The sequence below is a fragment of the Sander lucioperca genome, chromosome 18 (assembly GCF_008315115.2).
Source record: "Sander lucioperca isolate FBNREF2018 chromosome 18, SLUC_FBN_1.2, whole genome shotgun sequence".
Taxonomy (NCBI): domain Eukaryota; kingdom Metazoa; phylum Chordata; class Actinopteri; order Perciformes; family Percidae; genus Sander; species Sander lucioperca.
Window position 1 is genome coordinate 31,088,866 of NC_050190.1, and position 11,415 is coordinate 31,100,280.

Below are 11,415 nucleotides of genomic sequence, written 5' to 3' on the forward strand. Positions count from 1 at the left end.
TTTGGAACATGACGGGTGGTGATAAGAAATGGTTCTTATTCCTAGAAGTGATTTGGCTCTAAAGAGGCTAACAAATGAAGTTAGCTCCACTGTTTGAGGACTAAAGTATTTTTTCTAAAGCAAAGGATCAAGTTCATAATCAAAATGTTACATTTTCTTTCAGATACCTGCAGTAAGAGGGTTTCACAAAAGGCCTGGAAAGGTATCATTAAATGTTATTTACTTGCATTTTTATAATTCTTTGTGTCAATAATACATTGTTTGCTGCTATATATTTTAATGACATTTATTTCCTCATCCAGATTGTGATACATGAACATGCTCAGTTTGGAGGGCAGCCGTTTGAACTCTACTGTGATCTAGAGGATGCCACCGCATTTAAGCTTTCCCCTGTCATCTCAGTCAGAGTTATCAGAGGATGGTAAGGGTCTTTGGTAAACCTGCAGGTGTAATATGAATGCTGATGATCATAAATATAGTTCCCTAAAACCTGCTTATACAGTATGATGTAGATGACTATCCAGGCAGTATGTCTGCACTTGGCACTTTTGCACTGGCTATGTTTAAGAGCCTTCCTACGAGATCCTTTCCATTTGTTTTCTGTGTTTCTCTTTGTCCCTGTAAGCATGTATCTAATGGCGCAATCCTCGAGGCTGTTTATTGTTTCCTTAAGCGATCCATAAACTAACACATTGTCAGATTTTTGATAACGTAATGATGCAGTTCTCTTTTTCTTCAGCTGGCTCCTCTTTGAAAAACCTGGCTTCCAGGGTCGTATCATCGCACTTGAGGAAGGTCCCACAGAGCACTTAGTGAATATGTGGGCAGAGGAGGGAACACCACCGACACTAGACCAGATGGGTCAGCCTGTACCAACAGCACCTATGGTCATAGGTTCTATTCAGTTGGCAATTAGAGTAAGTTAACCTGTTCATTTGTCAGTCTGTCATACTGTTTCCATATTGTTATTGTAACTATTTGGGCTGTTATGTTGTTTCCCACCTCATATGATCCCTGTGGGATTTGTAAGTAGGGCTAGGTATCAAACACTATAAAATACTTTTTTGGTATCGACCGAAAAGGAAATGTGGCAGTATTGAAAATTGTCTAGTACCAAAAGCTGGCATCGAATGCTTGCTCAGATTTGTACTCTTCTCCAGTTATTCTTTGATCAGACAGTTTCTGATTTAATTCCAATTTTGCCAATTTTAGACTGCATTTCATAAAGGTGCAGTTTTTATATTTAGATTCAACATAAGGAAAGTTTAGCTTTTGTTAAGTATAAAACGTTTTAACTTTTTTTGCATTACATAAAGTACAGCATCAAACAAATGATATCTTACTCAGACACTTTGGTAATGTATTAGCACTAAACATTTCAAATGACCTGTTACCAGGCCTTATTTGTAATGAAATTCTCACAATTTAATTTTTGTGTTTTATAGGACTATAGCATACCCCAAATCGACCTGTTTGCAGAGGTAAATGGGTTGGGGAGGATGTCATCTTACTGTGACGACATCGTAGAGATTGGCTCCTATGGGATTCCACAGACCACCGGCTCCATTAAGGTTCATTCTGGAGTGTAAGTTCAGCTGACAGCCAAAGGCTATTGTGTCACTCATTTAACGTAACGGGGGATCTATGTATGTATGTAAATGGGGTTGTTGCATTATGAAAACATCTTTCAGTTTCTATAGCCCCTTTCACACAGCCTGTTCAAGGCGGGACTGTTGTACCTTTAAGTCGCCTCACCGTCTGTGTGAAAGTTACAAAGATGGACTGAGGGGACAGAGTTCTTGCGCATTTAAGCCAGCGGAGCCGAACTGACGTCTGTGTAAGGAACCGCTGCCATGGCGAGACTACATGCAGTACGATGCAGGAGTTGAACCACAGGCAGCGTTCCGAGTAGCCAAAGTTATTAATAACTTACGGAACATGCCATGCAAATAGTCCACCTTCTTTTCCACTCACTCTCTGACACACTCACACATGCGGGCGCTGCGTCTATGTCCTTCTCACTACTGACAATTACTACAGCTACTACAATGCATTAAGTTGGCGGTTTGTGGGTCTGGTAGGGTTTGTGTGGTTAATAACAGTGCGGCTGTTTGTCTGGTTGGAGTTAAAGATCACAACGATGCAAGCTTTCTGGGACTGTATGGGAAATCTGTTCTCTGTCTATGAAGAAATGCAATCTGCGGGATAAAGCTTATGCTTGTCATAGTTTTAACTGCTGCTGATTATTGATGGTTAGCACTTACATTTTTTAGCTGGTGTAGAGATACTGTATTAAGTCCCTTCATTGTGTAACAGGATAAGACAGGTTTGCCTATCACTAAAGTCACTAAATAAGGCCCTAAATGGTCATTACTTCCCCTTTCCTTCCTCTCTTTTATTCCTCACTCTCTCTCCCATGTCTCTGTGTGCCTTTAGCTGGCTGGTGTACAGTGATCCAGGGTTTGGAGGTTTTGTTGGAGTGCTGCAGGTGGGGGAGTATCCCTGCCCAGAGTCCTGGGGTTTCCCTGAGCCCTTCATCGGGTCTCTCAGACCTCTCCGAATGGTACAGTACATGAAATAGATGATATATGTTTCCACTATACTGTCGTTTTGTCAATTGTCATGGTCTGACAAATGTTTGTCTTTTCATTACAGGGACCAATAATGGTGGAGCATCCTTGTGAATTCAAGGTTTGTTTTGCATTGCATTACATTTGTTGCATCTATTAATATGTGCTATTTATAGAAACCTAACACATAGGCTTGACAAATGCTTTCCACGGCCTGGCTAGTTAGCCCAGGTTCTTAACTATATATATTTTTTATTATTATTATCTTTTATTCCGCTCTGTAAAGAGTTTAAGTACCTAGAAAAGAGCTATATAAATTTGATGTATTGTCGCTATCTTGGTTTTTTGAAACCAGATGTGACCATTTTTGGGCGAGAGGGTGGAGCTGGGGAGGATGACACGGCCAAGCCACTGTCCTCACATGAGGCATTGGAACTCTTCTTCTCTTTCTCTACCTTGGGATGAAAAATAAAATAAAAATGGGATGTTCCCAAAATCTCCTCTTACGTCGAGTGAGGAAGAGGAGATCAAATCTATTCAGACTTTTTTATTGCGTTGCAACTGTCGCAAATTCGCATCGCTACCCGGTACAAAAAGGTTTAGGTACGAAAACTTTGCAGTTGAGTTTTTCCGCATTTTTGTGTTGTTTATTCGTCACGCACCCAGTGTGTAAAAGCATTAAGGCCTCTCTTTACAACTAACGCTCATCTTTAACTTCTTTCACCCAGGCCTTAGTGTTTGAGAAGCCCAACTTTGATGGAGAGTGCATAGAGGTCGACAGCGATGTGTACAACTTGCAAGAAGAGCTGAAAGAGGAGGAAACAGGCAAACCAGACGAGAACAAGAAGACATTGTCTACAGTGGGGTCTTTAAAGATACTTGGTGGTCTGTAAGTATCTGTTGAGTTAATAGATGCAGGGCAGTGATCGTCATCAGGCAGCCAACCATTAGGATATGTTGTCTTCTTAAATTCAAATAAGATTAAGATAAAAGCGGTAGCCCACCGGGCCTTAGCCACTGGGAATAATATTTTAAATGTATTTTTCAGACGTTTTTTAAACTACAGTTACAGTGGAGCGGGTTGGTTGGAAAATTAGATTGTAGTCATATTTTTAAATCTCCAGTCAGCTTTTAGCACTGATTTTATGTAGGGCCCTATGGAATCGGTTGTATAGCTTTTTTAAATTCTCAATTTTTGCAATTCCTTCAATGATTCTGTTATTACAGAAACTCTTGGGCTGTCATTCTGTGACTGGCCTGAGCCGGGCCCTTGTAAAAAAAAAATTATAATAATAAATAAAATAAAAACACTTGCTACCCGGCTTAACCCATTTTCTGGGGGAAACCCTGAGATGGCTTAAACTAATTGTGACATTTTAGTGATATGTCTTTGTTTTGTCCTTGCAGCTGGGTGGGCTATCAAGAGGCAGACTTGGAAGGCCAGCAGTACATCCTGGAGGAGGGGGAGTATCCTCACTGCAGTGACTGGGGAGGATCTGAAGATGGGCTCCTGTCACTTCGGCCTGTATGCACAGTGAGTATCTCCCGCGTTATTATTGACACATTGAAATGATGATCTGCAAGATTTGCTGTATGGTCTTGTTTCTTTGGCACTAAGCACTGATTATTGTGTTGTTTCTGCACTCCACCTTTTAGAGTTCACTGGTCATTAAAAGAGTGAACAGTGCCTCTCTTGATTCTTAATGAACTGGAAACCTAAAAGAGTTTGTTTCCTGCGTGGAAGCGTTTTGTCCTAGACAGTGAGAACTTGAAATGAAAGAAGTTGCTTTTTACTTTCTAATAATTTCACCAAATCGTCTTCCCTAGGATTTCCTTTCCCCTCACGTTAAACTGTTCAGTGAACGGCACTTTGATGAACTGGGGCGCAACGTGGACTTGCTGGGTCCCGTCCTCAGCATGGAGGACGTCGGCCATAGTGGCAAAACTCAGTCTGTCAACGTCCTGGGTGGAGTGTAAGTCAAGCACACAATCAAAAAACAATAACACACAAAGTTAAAATGCATAAAGATGGAGTGGAAACATTTTGACTCTGTGTTGTCCACGCCCTTATAGTGTTTGGGTGTGTGGCCCTCACCTTTTTATACATGAGTAAGCATTCTGTCACTCTATATACACACACACAGCTCTAGAGGATACAATTATGAATAATCTCGTGTGACAAAGTTTTGTAATTCATACGTCGTGGTTGACAAAGCATGACAAAAGCTTCCTTCTCTCGAGGGTAAGGATTCACACTGATGATGTGAATAAGAAGAGTGAATCTTTTAGAGCTGAAAAGATTAATCAGTTAATCGATTAGTTGTCAACTCTTAAATTAATCGCCAACTATTTTGATTATCGATTAGTCGGTTTGAGTAATTTTTTAAGACAAAAGTAAAAATTCTTTGATTCCAGCTTGTTAAATTTGAATATCTTCTAGTTTCTTCTCTCCTCTGTGACAGTAAACTGAATATCTTTGAGTTGTGGACAAAACAAGACATTTGAGGACGTCGTCTTGGGCTTTGGGAAACACTGATCCACATTTTTCACCATTTTCTGACATTGACTATTGACTATGATCATTGACTATGACTATGAAAATAATCGTTAGTTGCAGCCCTAGAATCGTTGGTTACTATTAAAGGTATGCATTACAAGCTTCTTTTCGAAGTTTCTAAGTGGTTAAGTTTCACAATGGTTTGAACACATTTTAAGTCAGTTATTTATATTAAATAATAATACCTATAAAACATAAGGCACAAGTTTTTTTAGTTAACAGATTTTTGTCAATCAGCCAGATGAATGTTTGAGCTGAGTGAGTTTGTTTAACCTTTATCAACCTCTTTATGTAACGTTCTACTGTTTGCTTTACATCTGCCTCGCCAGCTGAATCGGTTTACAGCCTCTTTAGAAGCATGGACTTCCTCTTTTTATAATGGTAGCACAGAATACAGCCCAAGTCAGTGATTTAATGAGAGAACCAATCAGATTATGAAGAGACAACTTTACCTGTATCTGTCTCTAATAAAAGACTTCTGTCACTGTGGGGTTTTGCATCTTAGGATCTTTTTGTGCGTTTCCCTGGCAGGTGGGTGGCGTTCGAGAAGCCTGGATTCAGTGGAGAGCTCTACGTTCTGGAGAGAGGCCTGTATGCAAGCCCAGAGGACTGGGGCGCCCAGAACTTCAAGATCTCATCCATACAGCCGGTCTTCCACGTAAGAAAAGTTAAAAGCGGGATGTGGCTAATTATTTTCACATTGGAAATAGACTCTGCCTTTGTGATGTTTTAAGTAAATGTCATGTCATTGAAATAAGTCTTAGCAACAGCTAAATGAGCATTTTATTAACAACTCTGTTAGTGCAAAGTTATTAAAGGATGTTAATACCTCCCTCCTGTCTGTTTTATAGGACCCACTGATGGTAACAACCAGATTCAAGGTATTATCCCTCCAATTAATACTTTAAATCAAACAGATTAACCCATTTTCCTGTCTTTTTTTCTGCGCTGGCTGGGTCGCTTAGTTCCGTTTTAATGTGTGTTACAGATGCAGCTGTATTCTGAGCCAGACTTCCAGGGAAGGCTGGTGGCTCTTGAGGACAGCGCAGCAGCTCTGGATGAGGACTTCATACCCAAGTCCTGTAAGGTGCTGGCTGGCAGGTAGGCACCAAACACTACCTGGAACTGTCAGTGACTCTCTGGGTATTAGAGATTTGATGTGGTCGGCTGAAGATTGGATGCTGTATTTATTTGGCACCAAACTAAAAAATGACTTTTGTCAGATGAAAACATTTTATTTATTTATTTTTTTAAGTTTATATTCCACATGCATCTCTTTAGTTAGAACATGTTGACAGCCCTTGGTTAAAAAATCATGAAATAAACTTAGCAACATTTGGGGGACCCAAGTTCCACCTGAGAGTGACAATAACAAACAACCTAATGATAGAATGGTAGAAAACACTAATACAAGTGACACTGAGTGTATAAAGTTGTGTTATGATGAGAATAGATTTTAAAGATGATAGAGTTATTGGAAAAACTGAACAGAACAATATGACAACAATAACGTGTGTGTGTGTGTGTGTGTATCTGTGCCTTTCTGTGTCAGATTTGTGGCATATGAAGGAGCTCAGTTCACAGAGAACATGTATGTGTTGGAGGAGGGAGAATACCCCAACACAGAGGCCATGGGCTTCCTGTCCTCAGACTCTACCATTCGCTCCATACAGACCCTTGGACATGTGAGTATTGTCCGTCTGCTTGTATGAAAAACTATATTTGGGCCCTTTGTGACGCTCACTCTGCGTTGTTGGTGATGAAGGAAGAATTCTAAGTGATTGTGGATGACACTAATAATAAATGCTCTGGTCTTCTTCTCCAGGAGTTTTCTCTGCCCTCCATCGTCTTGTTCAGTAACAACGGCTGTAGAGGGCGCAGAGCGGTGTTGACTAATGGAGCTGTGAACCTGCGGCAGGCAGGCATGGACACGTGCATACGCTCCCTGGTGGTGGAGGGAGGAATGTATGTCACTTTTTTTAAACATTTCCACTATTATGTTTTTGGTATCTTTTTAAAGGTGCTCTAAGCGATGTCGGGTGACGTTACTTCTTGTTGACGTTCAAAGTATTGTCAAACAAAACGGAGGCTAGCTCGCCCCCCTCCCTCCTCCTCATCCCGTCCCCTCCCCCTCCCTTCCATGCTTCCTGAAACAGTCATGAACGCGCATTGTGGAAGTAGCCTACGTGCTAACGCTGCTGCGGTGATGGCTCAACCAACTCCTTCTTGTCGGTTATTGGCTGGAACACTGTTTGTTATGTTTGGTGGTGCAGGTTGGCGCAGTTTGTTTTTGTTGCTGTTTGTGGAGCCTGGGCTGTCTACAGAGACTGTGTTCTTTTACAGTGTGTTCAGGGGACAGGCAGCTAGCAGATAGTGAGGAGAAGTTTGCTGTATGTGACAAAAAATGTTGTAGCCTAAAAAACGCATGACATCGTTTAGAGCACCTTTTAAAGGCACAGTTAATCAATAACTAATTATATATTTATATTATTGTTTTTTCGCCCAACCCTATCACTCAAAACACAGTCAAAACCTGCTTTTAATCCCAACTTGACTGACAGGTCATAAAATAGACATACTAACTGAACAAAATTTAAACTTTTGAATGTTTTAATAGTTATGTTAAGTTGATTTAAAACACTATGGTATTTATTATTTAAGCACACACAAATGTTGATTTTCTATAACTTCTGCTCTGCAGTTGTGTATACGAGTATACCTTTAATGTATGTAAACTAGTCAAACCTTGTTATGTTTGGTGATTTACATGTTTAAATTAGCAAAGTTTTAACCTAAGCTCTTCAACCTTTAACCACTGAAGTGTTGAGGAAATGCAAAAGGATCCGTGGAAAAACATTTAAATGTTCACATTCCTGCAGAAGGTTTGACAGGGACACATGCAATTTCCTTAAATAGTGTTAGCTTAGCTTTTTGAGCTGGACACGTTCTCATTAAGAACAGTAAACATGTTAAAGATGCGAGGAAAGTCGCCAAGTCGATAAGATATGTTACAAATATATCATAAATCATGAAGCTCAGCTTGAAATGTAAATATACGTAGACTGTTCATGTGTGATTTTTTTTTTTTTTTTTTTTTTTTTTCTATGCATATTCATGAAACTGAACTAACACCCATGGCCGTCCTCTCCCTAGGTGGGTGTTGTATGAAGGCAGTAACTACCGCGGTCGACAGCTGCTTCTCCAGCCAAGTGAAGTGGCTGATTTGTGGAAGTTCAGCGGCAGGCAGCAATTAGGATCCCTACGTCCATTACCCCAGGTATGGAGGGAGGGATATGAGGCCATCAGAAAATAGTATATTAGACTATTAGTAATAATAAACTAAATCTCGTACATCAAGTTAGTGTCTCTGTTTTGTTTATTTTAAGTTCTCACATGGATAAGAAGTACAAAATAACGAATAAGTAAAATACCAAATAAAAACACTGTCTCTATTAATCAAGTCAGATCAAAAAAACTAGTCACACATCTAGTTGTAAAATACTGTGACGTGTTCATAAATGAAATCTAACCATGTGGTTTTGCATGTTTTCCTCCAACAGAAGCAGATGTACTTCCGTCTGCGGAACAGGGAGACCGGATGTGTGATGTCCCTGACAGGAACTCTGGATGACATCAAGCTGATGAGGGTTCAGGCTGTGGAGGAGACGGGAGGGTTAGAGCAGGTCTGGCTCTATCGGGACGGGCAGCTTACCTGCAAGGTACAACGTTATACCGACACCACACAAAACTGCAAAAAAAAAAAAACACTTGTCAGGGGTTACACCAAATCATCTAGTCACCCACACCGTCTGTGGAAACTCTAGTGAAGCCCACAGGGACAACAGACAGAGATACCTTTGCTTTAAAAAGTTCAAGGCCTGGGCGCCTGGGTAGCTCACCTGGTAGAGCGCACACCCTTATACAGATCAATTGTTAACAGATGTTACTTTCTGTAGGAACCATTCCAGTAGTAGTCGTGATGAAAATACTCCACACTATGGCACAGTTATTTTAAGCTAACTGTGTACCTGAAAACAAGGGCGTGATCAAGACAATATGCAAAGCAGGAAAAAACATGTATTCCCAACAGACGTTATTCATTCCAGTGGTTACCTCTGCCAAAGAGGTTATTATGTTTTTAATCCAGTTTGTCGTCTGTCTGTTAGCAGGATATCTCAAACCTCTCAACAGGAGTGTTTATTTTTTTAATGTTACCTCAAAGATTCTTAAAGGATTTCTTAACATTGCAAGGTTTATTTATTTATTTTTATTTTTTGGGCTTTTTCCACCTTTATTTATTTATTTGATAGGACAGCTAGGTGAGAAAGGGCAGAGAGAGGGGGAAGACATGCAGGAAATTGTCAGATTTGAACCCTGGACCTCTGCATCGAGGCATAAACCTCTCAGTATATGTGCGCCTGCTCTACCACTGAGCCAACCCGGCCACAGGTTTATTAATTTTTTACAGTTTTGCTACTGCACTTACTTGAAATAAAAAACAAAACATCTATCCCCTTTCCAATGGACTCCCCAGGAAAGGATAGGACCTATACATTTTTTTCTGTGGGGTCTTATGTAAGAGGCAAGCATTAGATTTGTTAAAACTGATCTTATATCCTGAATATATTACTTTCTGTTATGAAATAACCCATTAAGGAGATGGTGGTAGCAAGGCAGAGTCATCAGTGGAATGCATCCAATGAGAGCTGTGTAGTTTAGAGTTTGTTTCTTTCACTCAGAAAAATTACAAAAGCAATGAATGGCAACCAGTCTGCCACAATATACATTTTAAGCAGCAAGGAAAATGAACCGATACTTACTCACGCATCTTCATCCTCAACCACCATGCCCTCTGTGTCTCCAGCTGGTGGACGACTGTTGCCTGGAGACCACAGGCAGTGTGGTGATGGAGGGCAGCAGGCTTTGCGTTGCCCCGGAGCGAGGCAAAGGCAACCACCTGTGGAACGTCACCCCAGATGGCCGAGTGCGCTGCCACCTCAACCCTAGCCTGGTCCTGGAGGTCAAAGGTCAGATAGCTTAGTCTTAACTTCAAACATGTGTTTGTCGAGTGACGTTTTAATGGAATAAATGAAAAGGTTCAACTATGTCAGTATGTGACCGAGAGGCAGTCAGCCCTGAACCAACAGCTCCATCTCCTGGTGTATTGAAGAGGTGCATACTAAATAACTGGGTTTCATTATTTGGATTCCTTAATGACCAACTTGTCATTGGTGTCAACAGTCTAAAATGTTTTTTTTTAGTTTAAAAAAAAAAACAACCACTGACTTGTGTTTTATTGTTTTTGCTTCTTAGGTGGTCATCAGTATGACAAGAACCAGGTGATCCTCAATACATGCGATGAGAGAAAATTGAACCAAATTTGGACCTTGGATATCCTGTGATCTGATGAACCCCGTGGAACACCCTTCTTGAAGGAGGGTTACCATTGACTGGATCAACATTTAAACTATTATAGTAGTGTAAAAAATATTGCTTATTTTTAGCCACTTGATTTCAAACACTATATACCAAAGACTCCCCTCTCTGTTTTCACTGCATGTAGTGAGAACTCAGCCCTGTTTCAATGCTGCATACCTTTCTTCACTTTATGGTACTTTTCGACTACACGGCTCCGATGTCAGTTTTTCTGATCATGCTGTTGGCCAATATGAATGTATAGCGTTTATTGACAGCTGCAATATGAAGTCCGATGTGCCCACAATCCAAAGATTTCTGTAGACTAAAGAGGTTTAATTTTTATTGTTGTAGATCAGAAATGATCTATTGTAAAGTTTGAATATCTTTTTAGGACTTGATAGGTTTTTACATTGTTACACAAATTGTACTTTGCTGCATTAGGTTGTACATAAGCATCACCTGTATAGATTTGGGCTCACATTTTAAAGCAGAACTGCAATGACAATGCCGCACACTGTTGATTGTAAATATGTGAATGTATGAGGAAAAAAAAAAAAGTTACACATGGAAATACGAATGTGATCTTTTTTTAGAAAATAAAACATTGTCTTTCTTTAGATTGAAATTACCCGTTTCTGTGAAACTCAGTTTGTCAGAGCTATAGTGTGTAGTTTCTGTCTCCCCCATGAGGAATTCTAAGTAATGACAACAAAACTGTCAGAGTTTAGATTCTCGGCCCAAGCCCGAGTCCGACCCGAGCCCGACACGACCTCGGGTCGGGCCCGGGCCGGACCCTTGATCAAGCATTTTTTTTTTTTTTTTATCCATTACCTATTTAGCCTAATTGGGTGGGGAGAAAGCTATGCCATA

At 40.4% G+C, this 11,415-nt stretch overlaps 1 protein-coding gene across 6 annotated transcripts in view; it reads left to right on the forward strand.

The window, feature by feature from the left end:
• Window positions 1–11,093, forward strand: part of crybg1a (crystallin beta-gamma domain containing 1a) — a 49,598-nt gene extending 38,505 nt beyond the window's left edge. For all 6 annotated transcript variants that reach the window (XM_035994563.1, XM_035994565.1, XM_035994567.1 and 3 more), the window contains 18 exons: window positions 164–202; window positions 303–421; window positions 740–917; window positions 1,446–1,585; window positions 2,437–2,563; window positions 2,656–2,691; window positions 3,299–3,459; window positions 3,978–4,104; window positions 4,398–4,543; window positions 5,659–5,785; window positions 5,979–6,008; window positions 6,116–6,228; window positions 6,680–6,812; window positions 6,953–7,092; window positions 8,281–8,404; window positions 8,688–8,846; window positions 9,992–10,154; window positions 10,441–11,093. In XM_035994563.1, the coding sequence (XP_035850456.1) occupies window positions 164–202; window positions 303–421; window positions 740–917; window positions 1,446–1,585; window positions 2,437–2,563; window positions 2,656–2,691; window positions 3,299–3,459; window positions 3,978–4,104; window positions 4,398–4,543; window positions 5,659–5,785; window positions 5,979–6,008; window positions 6,116–6,228; window positions 6,680–6,812; window positions 6,953–7,092; window positions 8,281–8,404; window positions 8,688–8,846; window positions 9,992–10,154; window positions 10,441–10,529 (2,151 nt within the window). In that variant the 3' untranslated portion in view covers window positions 10,530–11,093. The remainder of the gene's footprint in view (window positions 1–163; window positions 203–302; window positions 422–739; window positions 918–1,445; window positions 1,586–2,436; window positions 2,564–2,655; window positions 2,692–3,298; window positions 3,460–3,977; window positions 4,105–4,397; window positions 4,544–5,658; window positions 5,786–5,978; window positions 6,009–6,115; window positions 6,229–6,679; window positions 6,813–6,952; window positions 7,093–8,280; window positions 8,405–8,687; window positions 8,847–9,991; window positions 10,155–10,440) is intronic.
• The last annotated feature ends 322 nt before the right edge of the window (window positions 11,094–11,415 follow it).